The sequence below is a fragment of the Cercospora kikuchii genome, assembly GCF_019650295.1.
Source record: "Cercospora kikuchii DNA, contig_00002, whole genome shotgun sequence".
NCBI classification, from domain to species: domain Eukaryota; kingdom Fungi; phylum Ascomycota; class Dothideomycetes; order Mycosphaerellales; family Mycosphaerellaceae; genus Cercospora; species Cercospora kikuchii.
The window spans coordinates 3,702,606-3,724,878 of NW_025408583.1; the positions used below are offsets into that span (position 1 = coordinate 3,702,606).

Below are 22,273 nucleotides of genomic sequence, written 5' to 3' on the forward strand. Positions count from 1 at the left end.
CGCGGAAGTGAAGGCTGGTAAATGTTGCAGAGTGTCTGTGCATTTGGTGTAACCACGCCTTTGTCTCGCGCGTTGAGCTTCTTGCAATGCAGATCGCGGATCTGCCAGTTGCTTGCGCCGGTCACAGAGAGGAACCGACGTCGAATAATGCAATTCCATGATTTGCTGCTCCAACATTTGCTGATCAGATGCGTCGCCGGTATGAGCCTGATCAGCTGTCCGAAAAGCCTTCTAGTGCTCGACTGATGGCCACTGCCACGGGGCTGTAGGTCAGGATCCGGTTGTGTCCTGTTGACGTTAGTGACCTGGACACTGGTTTCCATGCTGAAACAGGACGCACCACCATGTTCAACAAAATCAAAGCGCATTCTTGGAAACCCATCCTTCTTGACATCGAAGACAGCGGGCCCCTCGTTGCCTGCAATGAGCTCACTCGGCTCCAGCTCACCAGTATCGAAAGCATCTTGGGACTTCCGCTGGCTGAATACGCGTTTATAAATCATCTCCGTCTGGTGGAAAGGTATATCTGCGTCGTTCAAGGCGTGTCTGTCATCGCCATACGAGTCAGCTTTGTTAGGAGGGCACGCCATGCCATTGCTTACATGATCTGAACAGAGCCTTTGTCTCGAGTGCCGCCGTTCAAATTCGGAGTCCCTTCGAGCGCATGGTAATATGCCCAAAGCCTGTCGGCGGTTTGCTACCACGAAGAAAAGTGGAAGGTAAGCGGATGTTTGGCAAGATGTAGACTTTGTAAAGACGGTCTCCCACAACTTGACTTACCCATTTATCCACGACTTTCGTCATGAGCATCTGCGCGAGGGTAGGAAAGGGTCTGAGAGGCAGCAAAAGCGGGAGGAAGCCACCAATCCGATAAGTGAGTAGAAGAGTTGGGATGCTGTTGAACGGAGCCGCAAGAACGACACCCGCAAAAGTGGTCGGCGGCGTTTTCTGGTCCGATGCATGGGACAGGCTCGATGTATGCAACAATGGGGGCAACAGGGCATTTCTGCGATCCGCGAAGTGAAGGGCAACAGCTGCTGAGACAGCAGTACCCAGACTCTGGCCGAGGATCACGATCTGCTCTGGTGGGATCTTGGTCGTTTCCATGATATATTCGACAAGCGCCACACCATCAGCGATCAGCCCAGCCTCAGTAGGCGTGCCTGTAGAATGGCCGAACCCACGATAGCTGTCAAGCCGATGTCAACAGGTCGCACTTGGAAAGGGGAAAGAGCAACTGACTCTATTGTGAAGACGTGTGTATCGGGCATGTTGGTGATCAGACGGTTGGCTGCAGGACGCCAGCCTTGAGCGATGTGGCCAGCATTACCGTGGACTTGTCATTCAGCAAAGTGAGGCCAGCACCCGATCTGGAGGCCACGAATACTTACAACTGACGACCACCTTGGCGGGAGACGGATTGCGTGAGGTCAATACCTTGTATGCCGTGGTGGAGGTGAAGTCATCGACGGGGCCATCTCGTCTCTGAGCCTCATTGAGGATGGCAGTCTCGTGGCGTGTATACTGATCGAGAGGCAGGATGTGCCAGGCATACAGTGTTTCGCCATCAGGGGTAGAGAGATTAAATGGAGTTACTTGGTTCGGAGCAAATCCATGAGCAGTGCCATCGTGCACATCCCGCCATCTCAAGGTATTGAAGGCATTGGCATATCTAAAGGGTGTGCATCAGACGAGAGTGGCGTGTTGGCGAGAGCAAGACATACATGGCACTGCTTTCGTCAATTTCCGTTTCAGTCGTCGGCAATGACAGGTACATACAATCTCTGTGCTCTCGGTGTGAGCAGGATGCCGAGCACGACGGCGTATACAGCTCCAGCGGCAGCACATGCGGTGGCCAGCTTGCCCACGGCCTGCGTAGCCGACTTCATGCTCGCAGCGTGCAGGAGGAGAGACGAGGAGGTGGAGTCGGTGACGTGAATTTGGGGAAGCACGCGAGCTGCACGACGCGGGCAACGGGCGCGCGTTGCGATCTGCATCCATCTCCATCTCCATCTTTTTGCTGGAGCCTCACTTGCGCCTCCGCTGCCACGCAATCGCCCTCCATCCTCCATGCGCAGCGTCCGGCAGCGACGCCCGCCCACACGTAGCAGGCAGAATGGCAGCCATGGCCGACGAGGTCACCACCGGCCACAAACGAGGCCCCGGCCGGCCCTCGAGAGGCGCAATGCCCGCTGCCAAAAAGCAGAAGACGGCCGCCTTCACGCCGACTCGTGATAGCTCCGTCGCGCCCTCTCCTGTCGCTAACTCCCCAGCGCCCGAGAAGAAGCTGAGCGGCTTGGTCGCAAAGCTGTCCGATGCTAGACCGCTGCCTGTTCTGCCCGATCCTCAACCACTGTCCCTGTCCGACGATGAGTACCAGTCTCTGATATCCAGTGCCGTGTTGGCGACGTCTCTAGAACGATCTCGGCTACGATGGATCTCTGAGGGCGTGTTCGAGCGATATTGGGTCAAGCCCGAGGGCGGCAAGAATGGCAAGCCGCCGCCTCCCAACAATCCAGATGCGAAATGGATGAAGAGCCGAGGGGAATGCAGGATACGCATTGAGCCACATCTATTCGTGGCCGACATGTACGTCGAAGATAGAGGAAAGCCGCCCGGGGCAGCATCGAAGCAACCCATTCCGCAATACAGACCTATGCAGCAGCATGGATCTCAGCAGTATCAAAATCGGCCACTGCCACCAGTGCTCCTACCGCCGAACAGCGGACAGAATGGCCCTGGCGCTCCGCCAAAAAGCCAACAGCCTCAAAGACCCCAGCAACCAGGTCCTCGGGCGCCGCACGCGAGCTCTTCGGCCTCTGCATCGTCCTCAATCCCTCCACAAGGCCCGAAGCCAGATCCCGTCATCAGCATGTTGGCAACTCGAGCGTCGAATGATCCACAGCTTAAAGCCCTGATGAAGGAGGTCGCTACGGGCAACGCCACGCAGGACCAGCTCAAGGTATTTCAGAAGCATATCGACGAGCTCACTGCCATAATCACGAAACAGAGACAGGACGAGGAGGATTCCACAGCAAAACCCTTCGAGCAGGGTAACATGATACAGTACGACGGGCCTTCGGATACACAACCTAGCATCGCATCTCAAGCCACATTGCAGCAACCACTGAAGCCTCCTATTCATCCCGCTGCACAGCATCCTCCGCCACAATACGGACAGCAGCAGACGTGGTCGGCACCCTTACCAGCGCCGACAAACTTACCTGTCATACTCGCCTTTAAAGACGCTGGAGCCACCGAAGATCGGTTCTTGTTTCCGGAGCACAGTATCCTCGAAGCACTATCCCCACAGCACTTGCTTGTCAGCTTCATCGTGACGCGCAAAGGGCATCAAGCTGTTGACACAACGTATGTGGACCTGAACACGGAGTATTGGCAACCGGTGACCATCATGATTGAAGTCGCCTACGGGCGAGAGGAGCTATTGAACTGCATACGTCGGTGGGTCAAGCCGGCCGACGAAGTTCGGAAGCATATGGAGAGCGTTATGCGGAGCTGCGAGCGGGTTCCGGAATGCCACTTAGCTCTCCGTCTGCCCTTCAAGAGTACAGCTACGGCCGAAAGTGAAGAGGTCTCAAAAGAGGCCACGCCGGTATTGGAGGATCGTGCCAGGCCGAAAGCTGGTGCAAAGGCTGCCAAGAAGGCTGCTTCTGCTGCCAAGGGAGAGGCAGATGCTGCGAGGCGGCAGTCTGGGAACCAGCTTGCAGAATCCATTACTGTGCAGCCCAAGAGCGGGAGTAAAGTTCAGGTGCCTGGTACGATGCCAGATAAGCCTGCGTTACACAACGCAACGGCAACAGACCAGGCAGATGGCGCTGCAGAAGGCGAGGGCGGTGGAAGACCAAGAAGAGCGACCCGGAAGAGCGTCAGGATCAGTGAAGGCTAACAGTCTCCTGTCCCCTCCTAGAGCTAGCATTCTGAACGACAGAGCCTCCAGTGTGCGCCATGGCTTTCTCGCAGTCCACAGTGGCAATTCAAACAGAGCCATGCCCGAGTTTTACGTTCGCATCTTCTTCTTATCCGTGCTTCGTGACTCGTGATGTTTCATCCCATTGGTTAGTTGGGGACGCCTGATCTGGAAAGTGGTGGCTACGATGCCGTAGCAAGCGAGGGACGGCCAACCACGCTCTCTAGCTCAGCTTGAGTCTCATCAAGTACTTTGATCAGCGCTGACACGTCCACTTTCCTCCTCTGCAAGTCGCGTGTGCGCTGCCAGAGCGCCGGTTCACGGCCAGATATGCACAGCATCTGCTGCGTATTCAAGCTGTTATTGCCCCACGAGGGAGCCTGCTTGATATTGCTCTTGACGTCTTGCCATCTTGAGGATAGTGAAGCGGTTGATAGAACTTCGCGCCCATCTGCACTCATGTCTACGACTACGAATCGCTCGTTCGTGCTGGCCGTCTCGTCCGAGTCGGTGTGCAAAGCATGTAGAGCGGCATTTGTGAGGATATCGGGATCATCATCGGCGAAAATGTAGTGCACCGCAGGATGGTGGTGCTCGCCAGTGACGGGGTCCTCTATCAGCGTGAAGAATGGTTTGAAGTCCGACGGAGGTTGGAGCGTCATCTGCTCCTCCAGTTCGGGGTATGTGTCGTCTGCATCGTCTTCGGTGACTGATTGCTGAGGCGGAGCGGCAGATGTTGTTGTGGTTGCAAACTCGCCATCATCGATTGGAAGACTCATGTGTGTCGTCGGTGGCTGTTCGCTTCCATCTGTATCTAAGATATGAGCGCCCCGATGCGGTTGAGGAACTTGCTTCAGCTCGACCTACCTGGTCCAGGTTCATGTGACGTTTCCTTGGTTTTACTTCCGCCAGTGCTGGAAGTATTCTGATCCAGCACTACTGCAGGCTGCTGGGCATTTTGTGACGAGAGCGTTGTTGAAGGAGATGCCATGATTGTCTATGCAAGAGGGAGCTTGCCTGGAGGCTGGACCTATGTTGCGTGACGATCACCAGAACCCTGTATCATGGTAAAGCAGCCGATTCGCTCGCCAATCTCGCGTGCTGCACCATTCTTGCTAGCGCGGACCCCAGTCTCTGAAAATGTCCACCAGCACGCTTGCAGTCACTACTAAGGCTGCATCAAATTCCGTATCTCTGCGAATAGCCTACAGGACTTATAGCGATCGTCTGGATTGTGAGGTTGCAAAGCCAGCCGCGGCAGGTTCTACCCTCCGCGAACCACGAGAGCTGTGTCGAGCATCTGCACGTTCACGCGACACAAGGGCAATGACGTTCATGGGTGAGACCACAGGAATATTTGCTTCTCGAGAACCCTCTCGCGTGCTGATATATCAACCCATATATCAGACGACGGAATTGACTTCCTTAGACGTTGACTGGAAATGCCGCGCTGGCCTGACTGTATGAAGTCTCCCACTCAACATGTTCAGAGCCCCTTTGATACATTCTGGACTGCGAAGGCGACCACTGTCGCCTTCGAAGTGATTTCATGTAGTGATTGCATGTTTCATACGCTACGTACCAACAAGCAACTGGACATGTCAGTAAGGCCGGACGATATTGTGCATCTTTGCGGATTATAGCACCATTGAGCTGATCGATTTTCGAGCATGTGTTAGAGCAGGACAAGCACGGTCTACACCTTTCGAGAGGATCCTGGCGAAATGGAAGTCGCCTTTGCTGCATTTGATGAAAGGTAGTCGACAAATTGATGCAAAAAGGTGTAGTGTAAATTGTGCTTGTTACTCGTCCGCGTTTATAGAGATACATATGGACAAGTCGTTCTCAAGGTCTCCCTGCGCTAATCTCCGACACTGTATTCTCCGCATCGAATGAGCACCGTGACGCGGCCATTTCGGCTGCCATGACTGCGGCCAGAGATTCCCACTGGCCGGACAAACCTCAACGTGATCAACGCCCCCTGAAAGCGATATCACTTTTGCGTTGGGAGCTAGTGGATGAGAGTGTTGTGTGAGCGCGATAGCCATCACTGTAGGGCCATGCACGGCAGGACCGCCAGCCAGAAGTTCGAAGAGCACATCCAGAAAACAAAGCGAGCGTTGATGATGTGGATGGAACCTCGTCTATGGTAACTCCGCCTTGGACTTCTAGCACCATTCCGCTCGAGCATCTCAGCCTTATCGAGTGTAGCGAGAATGGGATGGCATCCAGTCTGTGGGTATCTTGCGCCTTTCATCATGTGGTACATGGTGTTCGTGTCACATGCATCTTAGCCTTGCCTACCCAATGTCAGGGTGACCAGAATGTGGGAATCGTTGCTGGGTCTCTTACCTCTGTTTGTGCTTTGGGTTCTTGCTGCAAATGATGTACACGTATTTCCCACCCTTCCTCCTCACACTTTTGCAGCCCTCGCAAAGCTTCTTCACGCTACTCCGGACCTTCATCCCTCGGGCTTGCTGGCCAGCAATAGTTTTGGGCGCGTTCAGTCGCAATGCCTGAAGTGCATTGACGATTGAACTATGCCGGCCGGAGAGTAGGGTGCTGTTCGTGGTGTATGTGCTGAAGCCGTGGGCGATAGATTTCGAACGGCTGCTCAATCGGGTCGCGGGAAGGCGTGACAACGTAAATCGTGCCACCAACATTGTATCGGTCGCTGGATGAGATGATGCTGTTCGTGCCGGGAAATGTGTGTCGAAGACAACCTGCAGCGGAGGTGGTCGGTGGTGCATTGGGGCTTGCCCCGGTCGGAGGTTCAGCGGCCGGCCTTACGTTGACCCGAAGCTGCCAAGCTTGGCTCGCACCAATTCGAGATTTCGGGCGACTTCACAAGAACACTTGACGCTCGCTGCAGCACGACCCACGACCACCGCCCTCGCCGCCAACCACTAACGACAACAGATTGCACCGAATCTGCGATCATGGCGACCGAGTTGACTGTCCAGAGCGAGCGCGCTTTCCAGAAGCAGCCGCACATCTTCCAGAACTCCAAGAGCAAGGCGAAGTCCACCAGAGTCGGAAAGGGTGGCCGGAGATGGTACAAGGACGTTGGATTGGGCTTCAGGACCCCAAAGACTGCCATTGAGGGCCAGTACATTGGTATGTGCTGTCCATGAGGAATAGTGGGGAGGAATCTGTTGCGAAGGGCGAAACACGGCGCATCCGGCGCAGGAATGGGAACATACACTGACGGTGGTGGTCCAATAGACAAGAAGTGCCCCTTCACTGGACTCGTTTCCATCCGTGGCCGTATCCTCACCGGTACCGTCGTTTCCGCCAAGATGCACCGCACCATCATCATTCGTCGCGAGTACCTCCACTTCATTCCAAAGTACTCCCGCTACGAGAAGCGCCACAAGAACCTCGCCGCACACGTCTCCCCTGCTTTCCGTGTGTCCGAGGGTGACCAGGTCACTGTTGGTCAATGCCGGCCTTTGAGCAAGACTGTAAGCAGGGCTGAAAGAGTAGCTGAAGTGGAAGGAAAGGACTAACATGCTGAAACAGGTCCGCTTCAACGTTCTCCGCGTCCTTCCACGAACTGGCAAGCAGGTCAAGGCATTCAACAAGTTCTAAGCGATGAGACATGCACTTTGGGAAATGATCAGGCACGTGAACGAGGGCAGGTCGCACCTCGAAGATGCGGCTGCATTACTGGGCGGCGTTTGGGCATGCTAGCCTGGACGTGATAGCAATCTGGTGATCGATTGCGGAAAGCACGTCACATGTAGCTCGGCGTAGCGAAAAGGCCAAATGAGAACAGTCTTCATGCACTCCAGTCACGTATCTTCGAATCAATGTTTGGAAATCGTTGGCGCGGCCGTTTCCTAGCGCCTCTCGTTTGAGGCGTCGAACAGCAACTGCCAGAAGCGAGCAATCGGAGAAAGGTGACATGGAGAGAAGCTGTATCTGGTTGGCGTCATGGTGTAAAAATTCATGTCGTTTAGCTCGTTATGGGCAGCTTGTGACTACGTCTTCGCGAGGCTGAATCAAAGCCCCGGCCGATTCTATGGCGTGCCATTTCACTCCAGAGCAATGACTTCCACATTTGTGCCCCGAAACCGCAAAACTGGCCTGAACAGCGCTCAGGGCTAAATATGCGACTACCTGCGGTCTTCATGCACAAGCACTTGACCAGTTGCCTCCCGCAAAAACGTTATGGCTATTCGCCTCCTCCACGCTCATCTCTTGCGCTCAAAGTACCCGCTCGAGCTCATTATCGCAACACTTTGATCCATGATTGTCTCCCCTACCCATAGATAGTTCTCTATCCACTTCTTGATGCTGGGTGACTCTGAAAACGTGTCCGGTTTCAGGCTAGGACTAATGTTAGGGTCAGATCGCTGCTATCTTGATTCGCTCTTTTTCTTTCTTCATCGCATGTCGTGTCTAAGGGAAGCTAGGCTTTGCGTGGAGTGGACGAGCTCGGAGGGTTGGAGACGTACGTGAGACCGGTGGAGCGCTTGACGCCGGCGAGGAAGGCAGATACTAGCACGGCGTCGAATGCATAGTGGGTGAGGCGACCGAGCTGGACAGTTTCGTTAGCTTGTGATCGAGCGTACGCGAAGATGTTGCTGCATACGACCATGTTGACGTCTGTTGGGTGGCGCTTGGCGCCTGATCGTGTGAAGGGCACAGAGGCTGAGCTTGAGCGTCGTATGTGCTTCTGCGAAATGTCGATTACCTCGCCACAGACGCAGGTACCGGGGTTGCGGTGCAAGATGCGGTGAAAGTAGAGGCGGTGCGCGGTTGTGTAGTGTAGCGAGTTGGGCGATCGATCACATGGAGAAGAGTGGAGACCCTGACCACAACCACAGCCACAGGTCACCCAAGCTGTTCCTTCAGCTCGCTCGCGTGCAATGTGCTCTACTAAAATGCCATCACTTGGATCATAGTCGAAAATCTTGTGTACTTCTGCGTCTTGCGCATAAAGGTACAGGCCGTCGGTATCCAGACATACTACCGGTGCCATCGGCTACGATGGCTGCGCACACGGTACCCAAGGTCAAAAGGCCACCAATAATGAAATACCAAGGTCTCCTGCGCGCCACGAGACGGACAGCACTCGCCCGCCGCCAGGCATGATTTGATGACTGTTCTGTTTGTGTCGCAGCAAGATCGAAAGACAAGGCGGAAGAACAATCCGGTGCAGCCGGCACCCATTGCGCTTCATTCATGTGGAAAAGGACCCGGCTGCAAAAGGGTATTGCGTACGCGGACATTCTCCAGCCGGCATCTTTGTTTGCAGTCCCAACGTAGATGACACGCTACAAGTCGACTGCGGCAGATTTCTTTCTCCGAACTAACATGCAGTCCGACACACCATTTTGTGGGCATCTATTCTGCTCAGATTGGGCAGAGGTTGAATACCAGGCATGCTAGTCATGCAGTCGCAGCCTTCGAACCCGAGGACCTGAAAGACCATGAAGCCCAAGCCCTTCATGTCGTAATCATTCTCGACAGGCTCTTGCTGTTGCCGCTACCGATAGATGACGACCTACAACCCGCTCCCCTCTCCCCGTCTAGCGATTTCCCAACTGTCCGCGGAAGCTCATGTCTTGGCAGATGGGGAGCCTGGTACTGCAGAGGCCTTGGAAACATCATGGCACCAAACTTACTGTGTACCAAGCATAAGCAATTACTGGGCATGCCAACAACTCTAAAACCCGAGCACCGCCCTCCATAATTTTTGTTCGACTTTCATTCACGGAAGATGAAGAGTGCAATGGCTTCACGATGGGCTTTCGCCGCAGCGTTTGCAGCATTTGGCTACGTCCATGCTCAAAATAACACTGCCTTCAGCGGTCCAGGTAAACATTCTCCCGCATTCTCGGATCTCGAGATGAGGGCGGCATCAGCGCACTTCTGCAGACGTACTTACAATGCACCCAGGTCCACTCCCTGAAGGGCAGGACTTCCTCGAAGATGCTCAAGTCACTGCTGAGAAGACCGTTACGTTCGACCTGTACTTTCCAAACGACGGAAATGCGCCACGCTGGCAATTGATCACCCGACTGGAGGAAGCACCGCCTCCAGATACCCAGATTCCCAACGCACAGGTTCTGAACACTGTCTACGATTTTGGATTTCCGAACGGAGGCAACCTCACCCAAGCAGTTGCAGCGAGCAGTGGGCAGTTGGACCAGAACAATTTCTGTGTTACGATTCTCCAAACTCAGATCCCAAGTAGCAGGGCGAACGATTACAACACAGACACCGAGGACAATGCCAGTGAGGGAAGTTGTGCGTATCCTTTCCGGGATGCATGCATCAATGCTATCGCTGCACGCATTGGCGAGACCGAACCGGGCGAGGACGGCTGCCGAATGTCGGCCATCTCTCTTACGGATTTGGTTCAATGCGAGGCTATCTTCGAATCCGACACCAGAGTCGCGACTTACAATCTGTTGGCCCCTGACGTTTCTCGGAACTTAACGGGTGGATTTGCTCACATCACCTCTGATCCCTATGATGGCAACAACCGTACGTTCTTCGACATTGCCGAGACGAGGATCCACTTCGTGGCAATCGACTCTGGAAACACATTTACTCCTCTTTGTGTTAAGGTGGACGCGGAGAGAGACCAGGTCACGGCTGGTGCACCGACTTTGAACAAGAACTTGTGGCTCGTTGGTGCTATGGTTGCTGGTGCCTTGGCATACGCTCTGTGAGCAAGTGAATGATCATGCTTGAACAATGCCACTGCCTGCACAGAAGAGATGTGATGGAATGGTGAGGGGGATTAACGAGCGAAGATAGAACGACACGTGTGTGGAGAAGATTGCCGTAGAATATGTATTCAATCACATTCTTCTGACGTTGGAAACTGCCCTAGTGTAGGAGTGCAATGGGACGAGGACAATTGCACGTGGGTCGATTAAATGTATGGTATCTCAGGCAAGACGGCGCTGCTGTGTCCGTAGTCCACAGCATCTGGACCAATGGCAACAGCACAAGGCATCGCGATCATGTTGTGCAAGTTCTAGTCCGTAGTCTATGGCAGTCGTATCCCTGACCGTTGCTTCCAGAACTTTTGGCTTAGCTCATCGAGTATGTCCGAGAAGCGGCAGGCGACAACACATGGTGCATAGTGTCCCGGGGTTTCCTGCTGCAGCTTGGATATGAAACGCGATGTGGCCCCGGTATACGAAGACGTGCGCGCGCTACACCCATCTCTCTCGCGTGTGGCAACTTTGGAGCAGCAACTGATGAGCGACGAGTCAACGTGCCACTGCTGGCGTCGTTCTGAAACAAGGTCGTTCGCGACTCTTGGGAGACCGGACAAAATGTTCTCGCATACTGGCGCAAATGAGACACCAAGTGCCGTGCCCGGTTGACCCTGGGCTCATGTGGACCGTGGCTTGGCGCAGCTGATGCTCGCAAGGTTCTGCTAGTGGATCGCACAATTGTGCCAAGGAAGAGTGTTGGACTTCCAGATGCTCGGGGTGCGAAGACGCTCACGGTTTCAATACGGCCATGTCTCGCTCTGCTTGCACCTCGTTCAGCCCAGCGCCGCGTGTTGTTGACCAGCGCGCCGATCATTCTTCTCGGGCGCTTCGGCAGACGGCAGGTGACGATCGCGACATGCTGCATTTGAGCAAACCTTCGCTGATCTGGCTCGGGTTCGGCGACGACTAAAGGGAGCACAGGGCATTAACCTCACGCGATGGTACGACGGCTCCGCATCGATGAGCACAACAGACACCACAAGCACCTCTGCACCGCGACATGCACCAGCCGCTCCACTGACTGAGCGAGACTCGAAGGCGCCGTGCTGCTGCAGCTTCGCGATGAATGGACGAGCCACAAATCAGCGATGGCTCGACGCCTCAAACATGATCCAAAAGAAAGGCCACGGCGAAACTCGTGCGCTGGTCCACGCCTTTCCCTAACGGTGCTGCATTTGGTTCCAGCCCGCAGCGTATGCCACTGAATCGAGTAGTGCAACCTCGTGTTAGCGTACGGCCTGAGCCTAACTTCACGCTGGCTACCGCGTGGCGCGTCCGGATTTGGAACGCAGTATTGCTAGCAGCCGCCTCAACATGCCTCTTCTCATGCACTGCTGCGCGAGATGGAGCCCTGCCGTCGGGCAGTGGTCGAGCGGCGCATGCAGCCATGCCTTTCTCACCGATAGCATGCACCGTGTGCCACTACACGCACTGCATTCGCCGAGTTCTTGCCGCATCGAGACGTGCAAAGTGGCTGCAGCATGGGCCATTGAACTCAAACGTCTGAGATCCGTGTGCGGGAGTGCTCAGCAGATAGGCCTCCACTTACGTGGAACCTCTCTGCCAGTGAACTTTGCCTCTCTAGCTGAAAGTGTCAGCTTCCCGCCGCTCATCAAAGAAGAGCTTGGCCCGCTCTTGTTGAGCTCAGTCAGCTATTATTTTTCTCGCTCTCCTGATCCTCCAACTCTGCAGCTCGTCCTCCGCTCGACTGACTCCTTACCCTTCCAGCTCGGCCAGCAGAGCCATTGTGCAGGCGAGATGGACTACCAACATGGCACGGCCACTACAACGGCGACCAATACGCCGCGTCCGGGCACACCTGATAGCGACCCGATCGAGCGTGCACCACCAAGAAACCCATTCGCTTCTCCATATGGCTCAATGCCAGCATCTGCCATGGGCTCCTCGACTGCTTTCCAGTCCAGCGCTCCTCCTCGCTACTTCCACTCTCGCCGAATCAACAAGGCCGAGATAGAGAAGCCTTGGCTGGAGAAGAAGGATCCCAAGGAGAAATGGAGCACGATCATTCCCATCATTGGCATGGTTGTCGGCCTGGGATTGGTCGGCTTCCTCATCTACGAAGGCATGCAGACAGTGCAGAATCACGTTTATTGTCCCGTACTGGACGAGACTTTCTCGGGTGGTCTCAATCCAAGTGTGTGGACAAAGGAAGTGGAGGTTGGAGGTTTCGGGTAAGATCGACTGTCGAAACGCCCGAGCCCGATTCATGCTGACCCTTCATCACAGTAATGGACAATTCGAGATGACCACCAACACTGACGAGAATGCCTTTCTCAAAGATGGCATGCTACACATCAAGCCCACGCTCCAGGACGCGTCCCTTATCGAATCGAATAATGTCATCGATTATCTGAAGAGCGGCGAATGTTCTTCTGACATTTGGTCGAACTGCGTTGCAGTCACGAACACGACAAACGGTACTATCATCAATCCTGTCAAGTCGGCCCGTCTGAGCACGAAGGCTGGAGCAAGGATCAGATACGGGCGCGTCGAAGTAGTTGCGCAGGTTCCAGAGGGCGACTGGCTCTGGCCAGCCATCTGGATGTTGCCGGTAAACAACACCTATGGTCCATGGCCCGCATCCGGAGAGATTGATATCATGGAATCCCGAGGCAACAATTATACCTACCCAATGGGCGGCAATAACATTGTGTCGTCCACTCTTCATTGGGGCCCCAGTCCCGGCGACGATGCCTGGTGGCGCAACAACGTGAAGCGAAAAGCGCTGCACACAACTTACAGTTCCCAATTCCATACCTACGGACTGGAGTGGAACGAAAAATACATTTTCAGCTACATCGACACGCGCCTCCTGCAAGTCATGTACGTCAACTTCGACAAGCCCTTTTGGCCCAAGGGCAACTTCCCTGCCTCCGATCAGAACGGAACTCGACTTGTGGACCCATGGAGCCAGACTGGGCTAGACAGCACGCCTTTCGATCAAGACTTCTACTTGATCCTCAACGTCGCCGTGGGAGGCACGAATGGCTGGTTCGAAGATGGCGTCAATGGCAAGCCATGGGTCGATGCTTCCGACACTGCGAAACGAGACTTCTGGAACGCGCGATCACAATGGCTGCCTACCTGGGAAAAGAAGGGAGAGATGATCATCAAGAGCGTCAAGATGTGGCAGCAACAAGGATACAATGGTTGCTAAATATGTTGTTCTTTCACTATTTCGAAGAAGCATAGGCAGGCATGGCGTTAGCGTAATATCCCTCTTTTTTGCGGAAATTTCATTTGATTGTGTAAGAGCTCAACGAAGATATGATTGAGAGATAGAAAGGCATAAAATTTCCATCAGATATAAATTCTACCGTCCTGCGATTTCAGACGACGTTACACGGATTCTCCAACTCGAATACTAGTCATACACCTTGTCCAAACCCAGACAGGAGCCTCAGCGCAAATTGCAGTGAGGCCTAGAACGCCAGCCCAGTGTTCGAGATTCCGTGGTTGTTCGGCCCACGTGAAAGCAACGTGAAAAGTCATGGCCACTGCTGGGATCCCATGCATACATTGATCCGTTGCGGACTGGAAGACCGGATGCCAAAAAGGTTAAACTTGATGTACGCGGTGTACAATGAATAAAGCGGTTCATCCTTCACAGTCGGACTTTCCCGCCTACGAGCTCATTCCAATCATTCCTCGTGAAAGGCACATACGTCTCAGCTCCGGGCTTGACCCACACGATCTGATCTTTGCCACTCTCTCCTGCTGCGATTTTGTCGGGATCAACTCCTTCTTTCCTCGGCGCCACCTTGGATTGCTTTCCGTTGTGCATTAATGAAGGCGCTTCAACCAGTCGTAGAAATATCGGGACAGCGTATCGCGGTAGGCCTTTCCTCGCGTGCCGCAGTAGCGCAGCATAGTCGAAGCTGTCTCGCATCTCTGGGCGAATGTATACTGCCGCGCAACCGGCCCGTCCGTCGTGGCTGGGCAACTCGACTCCGTACACGTTGGCTTCGATGATTCCGTCAAAGCGGCCGAGCACTTCTGCGACTTCAGCAGTGCTGACGTTTTCTGATTTCCATCGGAACGTGTCGCCTAGTCGATCCACTGGTGGCATGTTAGTATCATGGGATGTGTGATAGGAGATTCTGCTTACTGAAAAACCATCTTCCATCTGCGTCTCGTCGGAGAGCATCTCCTGTGCGGTAGTATACGTCGCCCTTGCGGAACACATCATGTACGAATCGCTTCTCTGTAGATGCTGGGTCATTCCAGTAGCTGAAATCGGAAGTGCTCTTGCAAGCGACCAGAATCTCGCCGCCTTGTTCGTATGGCGCTCGCCGAGCAAATCCAGTCTTGGGATTTCGCCAGATGTTGCCTGTCTCGTGGTCGATCTCGACGGGAATGTACATGTTGTGAGTTCTCCGACGTTCGAGCAATCCATGGTGTCCAACGTGAGCGGTGTGGAATGGCCCGCGCGACACGTTAATCATCGACAGCATGCCTTCGCTGCTGTTGAAGAATTCGTTGATAACGGCAATTCCAAATCGTTCCCGGAACTTCTCCCAGATATCTACGCGAAGACCGTTTCCATACATCGCTCGAACTTTGTGGGACCTATCCAATGGCGAAGGTGGTGCTGCTAGTAAATATCTTGCCGTCTCGCCGACGTAGGCAAATGCATTTGCAGATGAATCGTGAACGTCTTTCCAGAAATTACGCACGCTGAATTTGCGCCCGATGGCAAGAGTTACACCTGACAGCATACAAGTCATTGCTAGCGTCCCACCGGTCCCTGTGTTCGAAGTTAGCCTGATGCGAATTGATAGGCCGCTTCCCTCACGGGCTTCAAGACCATTGCTTACCATGATAGAATGGCATGCAATCATACCACACATCGCCTGGTTGCAGGGAAGTGGATCGTAATCGAGGAAATGTAATGGACGTTGCAGCAATCGCAGGCCACCCGCAGGCCTTGGGTAGGCCAGTTGTGCCTGACGTGTAAAGCAAAAAGAGGGGCGACATTGGAGTGACGCCGTCTCTGTATGTATCGTCTGGTCGCCGTGGTTCTCTGGCCTCTATGCTCCTTTTGGTCTCCGCGTCAAGCACGACGATGCGTATTCCTAGTCCATCAAGCTTCTCACGAAGCTCGTGTATCCGCTGCTGGCAGCCCTCATCGCTATCGACGATCAAAATCTTGCTGTTCGCAATCTTCAAGCAGTGAATGAGTCCATCGCCTGCGAGGTTGTAATTGATCATGGCCGCAGTCGCCCCAATTGCCCATAACCCCAGCAAGTTATGCATGAAACCGGGTGAGTTCATCAGATACGTCCCTACAAGATCGCCTGGCCGTACGCCCTGATCGAGGAGGAACTGAGCATATCTATGCACGCTATTATATGTTTGTGTCCAGCTGTGCACCTCTGCGGGCTGAGCAGGGTCGGGTCGGTACCATATGCAAGGTGCATCTTTCCGCTGCAACGCTTGCTCTTCGAATTGGTAGTACGCGGATAGTCTATTCTCTTTCACTGTGCCAGGGCCGTCAGTGGAATGCGGCAGATCGGCGACGGCGCAGCATACCGAGCTTCTGATTCTTCGCCGTGACTTTGTTTCGCTCTCGGATGGTCGCGACGTCTTTGCGGATGTGGTACTTTGCGTCGAGATACAGGGCGGTAGCTGCAACAGCAGCGGTGGTGGCTGTAGACCTTGTCAGCATACACTTCGCTGGGATGTCGCTGACGACGCCTACCTAGCGCCATGACGGTCGACGGTTGCGAGATGTGTCAGGGTGGGATCAGATGAGAGAGACAGAGACAAGAGATGGTCACCGTTTCCTACCAGTCATGCATCTATTACAGTCCAAGCAGAGGCGCTGGTCTGCGCCTCGTGAGCTGCCGAAATGGCAGCGCCGGGGAAGGTCATGGCAAGCAACCTCGGGGGTGTGCTCCGCGACAGACGCCTTTGGCTGAGGTCGGCAAATGCATCGGCGACAAGCCGCGCAGAGCCTCTGGTCGTCTGCACTGTCTTCGGCACTTGCTTCCCTACCATTACGACAGCGACCATATGTCTACACGTTCCGCCACCCTCGGGCGCCGGCTGCCAGGTTGATCACGATGCATCTTCACCCTCAATGCCATTGTGCTGGTGCACCTGCATGTCGAATTACTGTTACAGTCAATGTCCCACGATGACGGAGACAGCGACTTGTTGAGTAATGCTTTCAATCTGCCGCAGCAATGTCGGACGAGACAGGCTGGATGTGTGCGCCTGACTCCTCCATGAGACTCTGCGGTGGTGAGAATATGAGGCAAGAGGACCTAATGGGAAATGTTTTCATTTCGTTCTGTATCTAGCTGATAACGAGTCGAGGATGACCCTCCAAAGTGCAAAAGTTGAGTCAGAGATGCCATCTTCGCGTCCGTGTAAGTAACAAGGAGTGTGTGCCGAACGCAGATATCATGCTGCTCGCAGCAGCCAACCGCGCCCTTGAGCCCGGTGAAGGGAGAGCTTGGAAGACCAGACTGCGAGCCAGCTCATCTGCTACACGCTAGGCTTTCATCATCTGTTGTGCTGTCAGTGTCATCCAGATTCAGTAGTCGCGCGGGTGATACTCACATGTTTTTGACTAGGAGGGTCATTGTGGGAGAAGAATCTCGTGTTGCAGCGCGAATGAGATTTTAAAGTCGTGCGGGAGCGGGAGTGGGCGCGCGCACCAGCCACAGTGCCACAGTTGATGAGAACTTGCCTCGTGCGTTCGAGAACATCACATTACATTGGCATCACAACGTCCAGATACTTGATGCTTCCGTCCTGGAGTCGTGCTATCGCGACTTCCCGCGCTGCATCTGTATGCCGGGCATCAGGTCGAGCCCGCCTCAGCCTGCGTGGGCTGGGCCCTTTCGCAAATGGCATTCGATTCTCGTCCGACAAAGCAGATGCCACAGAGGCTAGCACAGCTCACGTATTGCAAGATTTCAAAAAGACATTGAGCTTCCCTGCAACGACCTGCACGTTCGACGACCTGCTGCAAGACTGCGACAGCTTTGTCAACACCGGCGTGACACTCCATGGCTACCTTGGAACGCGAAGAGATGCATCCAAGACGCTCACGTTTGCTGAGTTGCATGATATGCATCTGCGGACTTCGATACAGCTAGTTTCGACCCAAACCAAAGGCGAAGAAGGAAGCAATGTAGCGCATTCTGAGCTCCGGACCTTGTTAGATCATACACCAGTGGCGGTGACTGGCACTCTTGTGTCACGAAAGGCTCCAAAATCATCCACCGCGAATGGTGGAAAGCACTCTCTGGTGACTGGTGCAGAACTCAAAGTGGAGAACATTACCCAACTCAACAGCTTTCCCAAGGACATTATCCTGGGCAGTGACACCATCTTCCCAGCAGCTGAACGACATTTGCAGCTGCGCAACGACCGCGAGCTGCGCCATGCTTTAGCTTTCCGTAGCGAAGTCGCTCGCACAATCCGCGAGGAGCTCAGCCAAAAGCATGGCTTCTCAGAAATCGAGACACCGCTGCTGTTCAAATCGACTCCAGAAGGGGCTCGCGAATTTCTGGTGCCCACGCGGAGCCCAGGACTCGCCTACGCTTTGCCGCAGAGCCCCCAGCAATATAAGCAGATCCTGATGGCCAGTGGAATCCCACGTTACATGCAGATTGCAAAGTGCTTCAGAGACGAGGACCTCCGCGCCGACAGGCAGCCAGAGTTTACGCAGGTTGATCTCGAAATGGCGTTTGCCAGTGGCGAAGACGTTATGGCCGTCGTGGAAGAGACCGTGAAGCGATTGTGGGCTGTTCTCTTGCAAGTTGAATTGCCAGGGAGCTTCGACCGGATGACATACCAACAAGCAATGTCCAGGTACGGCTCCGATAAGCCTGATCTTCGACTGGGATCAGAAATACGAAGAATCGAGTACATGCTACCAGTGGACTTGATCCAAAAGATTGGGCCCTTGGACTTTCCAATTGTCGAAGTGATGAAGATACCCATCTCCAACGACACTCAACGAACCCGAGACTTTGTGAACACTTTTATGGATTCTCCAGAGGCTCAACCATTCGTTCAAAATCCAGAAGGTCAACCGGGAATCTTCATTGTCGACTCTCGCAAACCGCTCCAAGGCCTCCAACCATTTGGCTTCGAAGCCGCAGAACAGCTCGAAGAAGTCCTCGCTCTGGAAGACGGCGATCTGGTCGTCATCCAGGCCCGGAAAGATGCTCCCTTCTCTGGCGGCTCAACATCACTAGGTAATCTCCGCCTCGCTATGCACAAAGCCGCAGTCAAACACAACTACCTTTCTGCGCCACAAGGCTTTGCTTTCACATGGATCACCGATTTTCCTCTCTTCTCTCCCATCAACGAAAACGAGCCCGGTCAAGGAGGAGCCGCAGGCATCACGGCGACACATCATCCATTCACATCACCCAAAACACCGGAGGATGTAGATCTTCTGGTCACAGATCCTCTCCAAGTGACAGCAGACCACTACGACTTGGTCGTGAATGGCGTCGAACTAGGAGGAGGGAGTCGAAGAATCCACAACGCTGCAATGCAAGAATATGTCATGCGAGAAGTCTTGAAAATGAGCGACGAGCGCATGAAAGATTTTGCACATTTGATCGAAGTTCTCCGAGCTGGCTGTCCCCCTCATGCTGGCATGGCCTTGGGCTTCGATAGACTGATCGCCGTCATGCTCGGAAAAGAATCTGTGAGAGACGTTATCGCGTTCCCCAAGAGTGGGAAAGGAGAGGACTTGCTGGTTAAGAGCCCAACGAAAATGACCAAGGAGCAACTCGAGACATATCACTTGAGTTTGAAGAGGTAATTCGATTGTACTCATAGAATGTATACATTACAGATACCTGCTTTTGATGTGGTTTTCGTTAATTCGTAAAGCGAGTCTGGCTCTGGCATCCGGCATGAGCCACTGTTGGCGCGAAGCTAATAAAGAATATTGCCGCTGTAGCATATGGATCGTCTCGTTCAGAAGTCACATCGCTCTTCGCACCATGTCGCTGAAGTGCGAGAATCCCCTATCGGATTGAGCTCTGGCAATTGTATCGTGAGCGAACCGGGTGATTGTCCCTAGGCCACGTCGATGTCCATCTGGTCTCCGGCCTCGACGGTTGGGACTACCCCTGCTGACGTCTCGACAACAGCCTCGGGATCGCCCGCAGACTTGTGAGCGTCGTCGACCGCTGCACCATTCTCGACGATCTTGTCGGCGGGACCTGACCCATGCACTTCTACAGTGCCTCCGCTGTTGCCTCCGCCGCTCTTGGTCCGACGTGCCACACGGTCCTTGATGTCATGCTCCTCGCGATCCAGCGAACGCATTCGATCGCCGTTGTCACTCATCTCGAAGCGGAGGTCATCAACAGCCAGCTTGCTCCACTCCATGTGTCGTGCGCACTTCTTTCGATCGCAAATCTCCGGCACCGACAATTCCTCATCCACCACGCCGCTGGCATCTAGATCTTGCCCAGTGACCAGAAGATCTGTGTCGAATGCCTGTTGACCACCCCTACTGTTGCGCCACTCCTGAAATTGGTCTTCGCTCCACTCAATCCGAGGATCATATCCGCAATACTCTTTCGGCTTCAGCTCTTTCTCCGTCGCAACGCGGCTTGCTGCCTGCTTAGCCAGAGTGACAAACTTCATGCGGTCTTTGAGTAAGGCATGTCGCTGTCGAGCATGCTCCTTCTCTGATTCGATACGAGCCAGGTCTCGTGCTTCTGACTCCGTGTACTGCGGCACATCTTTCGCGTCATCGGCCTCCGGGGTAGCAGGAGGGCTGAGGACGCCATCGCCCAGTTTGCGGAATTCGTCGACCGTGTGGGATGCATTCAACAACGCCTTGACCTCGCCAGCGGCCAATGCACCTCCTCGAGCCCCGAGATCCTCATCATGTCTGTCTGATGTATCTAGGCTGCCCTTTCTACGTGCTGCTCGACGACTTGCACTGTCTCCTGCGCCCCGGCTCTTCCCAGCCATCTCCCGAAAGTAGAGCACTCCACACTCCTCGGAGCAGTACTTACTGCTGTGGCTACCACTCTTGGTCTTCCCGGCTTTTGCAGGGCGTCTACAGTCGCTCCGCCGACATATGCGCTTCCACGTGGTTTGACCAACGCCAGCCTTCGTGCACGCTGGGCAGATGTACTTATCGATGAGATTCTTGTCGCGCTCAGCAACACCGACGCACTTGCCGTGAAACCAGTCATCACAAGTGCCGTCACAACCTATCATGAACTCGCCACTGTCTGGCTTCCGGCAGATGCAATATAGGTCACCGTCCTGGCTTCTCCCTTCATCGTCAATGTCGTCGTCATCATCATCCAGCTCTTCCTGTGGATCTGCCGAATACGATCGGGTGGAAGGAGCGGGAGACGAATTGATCGGCGTTCCTTTAGCACTGGCGACCTTTCCGGCAGCGGTTTTTGACGCACGTGAAGAGGGCGTGTCTGCTCGCTTTGTCTCAAGTTTCCTCTTTTTCGCTGGTGGTGCCTTCTCCTTCTTCACCGTAGAAGCTGTGCCCTTCTTCTTTGTGGGAGCTGGGCGCTTTCTAGATGCCGCTGCCGCTGCCGCCTCCTCTTTGGTCGGATCTTCCGTAGACGGCACTGGTATGGAGGACTCGCGAAGTGGAGACTTTGCATGTTGTTGGGTATGTTCATATTTGAGCGTAGTCACTGCCTTTTGCGCGTGGCCGTCGGCCTCTAGTCCAGGACGAGTGTCATCCAGAGACGTACTTTGAAAGGTCGAGGGACTGTCCATTGGTGCAGATGATGTACCTTGAGGTTGAGGCGTGATCGAGGGAACGGCGGCGGAGGTGTTGGCGGGAGGAGATCCGACCGCGGCAAAAGAATTCGCGTCATTCGGAGCTCCAGGCGAAGCAGACTGATCCTCCGAGGCCGCCATGAGAGCGCCAGACGAAGGCGGACTGTGGGGTTGTCGCTGAAGCGAATCGGTGGCGGCGGCCTTCGGCGGTGCGAAATCCTGGATGGGCGGAAGAACAATGTTGGAGGGCTGCGGCGAGGCAGCAGAAAGGCGTCGGTGGTCCGGTGAACGCGACGCGGCGTGGAAGTGCTCCAGCGTCGGCGAAGTCGGTTTTCGCGTCAAGTCGCCAGGGACGGGAAGCTGTGCACTGGCTCGTCTCTCCCACGATCGCTTGCGCTCAAGGCTCGCGCCGTCCTGCACACTACTGCCGCTCCATTGCGTCGGCGGCGGGCTCGTGGAAAGGCTGGCGAGGGCCTGCGCGGCTTCGTGCGTTGTCGTCAAGACCTGCGTCGAGGGACGAGCTGGGTCGTGCGCGAGTGCGGGCTGCGCTGCGGACGGCGGGCGGTTTTCGGGATTGAGGAGCGATGCTAAGCTGGCCATGGCGACGGCCTACTGCCTCATGGCTGGTTCTTCACAGTGCGCGGTACTATTAAGAGCGCGAATTCGCGCCGGCAGAGGGTGAGGGTGCGGGCTGAAGTGAGAGGTCGAGGGTGGTGGTGAACCAGCTCCACGCACGCACATGCATGCATGCAAAAGACTGGAGCCAACGTCACACGTCTTGAAGCTTCTCGCGCCAGACTTCACACGTCTGTCCTCCGTCCTTCTCCTGCTGGACATT

General features: G+C 54.6%; 10 protein-coding genes across 11 annotated transcripts; 5 read left to right on the forward strand and 5 right to left on the reverse strand.

Moving 5' to 3' along the window:
- Window positions 1-211: 211 nt before the first annotated feature.
- Window positions 212-1,889, reverse strand: CKM354_000367900 (uncharacterized protein; the record flags this gene model as incomplete). The annotated part of the gene is made up of 7 exons (XM_044798887.1): window positions 212-288; window positions 341-546; window positions 603-697; window positions 781-1,189; window positions 1,243-1,336; window positions 1,392-1,672; window positions 1,780-1,889. 7 exons carry the CDS (start codon window positions 1,887-1,889, stop codon window positions 212-214), a joined length of 1,272 nt encoding a protein of 423 aa, XP_044654822.1.
- Window positions 1,890-2,116: 227 nt separating this feature from the next.
- Window positions 2,117-3,907, forward strand: CKM354_000368000 (uncharacterized protein; the record flags this gene model as incomplete). Its single annotated transcript, XM_044798888.1, has 1 exon — window positions 2,117-3,907. One exon carries the CDS (start codon window positions 2,117-2,119, stop codon window positions 3,905-3,907), a length of 1,791 nt encoding a protein of 596 aa, XP_044654823.1.
- Window positions 3,908-4,110: 203 nt separating this feature from the next.
- Window positions 4,111-4,919, reverse strand: CKM354_000368100 (uncharacterized protein; the record flags this gene model as incomplete). The annotated part of the gene is made up of 2 exons (XM_044798889.1): window positions 4,111-4,736; window positions 4,796-4,919. 2 exons carry the CDS (start codon window positions 4,917-4,919, stop codon window positions 4,111-4,113), a joined length of 750 nt encoding a protein of 249 aa, XP_044654824.1.
- A 1,948-nt stretch (window positions 4,920-6,867) lies between these two features.
- On the forward strand, window positions 6,868-7,519 carry CKM354_000368200 (uncharacterized protein; the record flags this gene model as incomplete). Its single annotated transcript, XM_044798890.1, has 3 exons — window positions 6,868-7,045; window positions 7,154-7,392; window positions 7,451-7,519. 3 exons carry the CDS (start codon window positions 6,868-6,870, stop codon window positions 7,517-7,519), a joined length of 486 nt encoding a protein of 161 aa, XP_044654825.1.
- Window positions 7,520-8,124: 605 nt separating this feature from the next.
- CKM354_000368300 (uncharacterized protein) lies at window positions 8,125-8,531 on the reverse strand (the record flags this gene model as incomplete). 2 transcript variants are annotated; one of them, XM_044798891.1, is made up of 2 exons in its annotated part: window positions 8,125-8,260; window positions 8,389-8,531. In XM_044798891.1, 2 exons carry the CDS (start codon window positions 8,529-8,531, stop codon window positions 8,125-8,127), a joined length of 279 nt encoding a protein of 92 aa, XP_044654826.1. The 2 variants fall into 2 exon arrangements, with proteins under 2 accessions (XP_044654826.1, XP_044654827.1); XM_044798892.1 differs by having other exon boundaries at window positions 8,125-8,266.
- Window positions 8,532-9,656: 1,125 nt separating this feature from the next.
- CKM354_000368400 (uncharacterized protein) lies at window positions 9,657-10,614 on the forward strand (the record flags this gene model as incomplete). Its single annotated transcript, XM_044798893.1, has 2 exons — window positions 9,657-9,753; window positions 9,836-10,614. The coding sequence occupies 2 exons, from the start codon at window positions 9,657-9,659 to the stop codon at window positions 10,612-10,614; spliced, it is 876 nt and encodes a 291-aa protein (XP_044654828.1).
- Window positions 10,615-12,429: 1,815 nt separating this feature from the next.
- On the forward strand, window positions 12,430-13,849 carry CKM354_000368500 (uncharacterized protein; the record flags this gene model as incomplete). The annotated part of the gene is made up of 2 exons (XM_044798894.1): window positions 12,430-12,863; window positions 12,919-13,849. The coding sequence occupies 2 exons, from the start codon at window positions 12,430-12,432 to the stop codon at window positions 13,847-13,849; spliced, it is 1,365 nt and encodes a 454-aa protein (XP_044654829.1).
- Window positions 13,850-14,296: 447 nt separating this feature from the next.
- On the reverse strand, window positions 14,297-16,403 carry CKM354_000368600 (uncharacterized protein; the record flags this gene model as incomplete). The annotated part of the gene is made up of 5 exons (XM_044798895.1): window positions 14,297-14,751; window positions 14,801-15,439; window positions 15,510-16,172; window positions 16,225-16,341; window positions 16,394-16,403. The coding sequence occupies 5 exons, from the start codon at window positions 16,401-16,403 to the stop codon at window positions 14,297-14,299; spliced, it is 1,884 nt and encodes a 627-aa protein (XP_044654830.1).
- A 1,040-nt stretch (window positions 16,404-17,443) lies between these two features.
- On the forward strand, window positions 17,444-19,486 carry CKM354_000368700 (aspartate--tRNA ligase MSD1; the record flags this gene model as incomplete). The annotated part of the gene is made up of 1 exon (XM_044798896.1): window positions 17,444-19,486. The coding sequence occupies one exon, from the start codon at window positions 17,444-17,446 to the stop codon at window positions 19,484-19,486; it is 2,043 nt and encodes a 680-aa protein (XP_044654831.1).
- Window positions 19,487-19,746: 260 nt separating this feature from the next.
- On the reverse strand, window positions 19,747-22,035 carry CKM354_000368800 (uncharacterized protein; the record flags this gene model as incomplete). The annotated part of the gene is made up of 1 exon (XM_044798897.1): window positions 19,747-22,035. One exon carries the CDS (start codon window positions 22,033-22,035, stop codon window positions 19,747-19,749), a length of 2,289 nt encoding a protein of 762 aa, XP_044654832.1.
- Window positions 22,036-22,273: the final 238 nt, after the last annotated feature.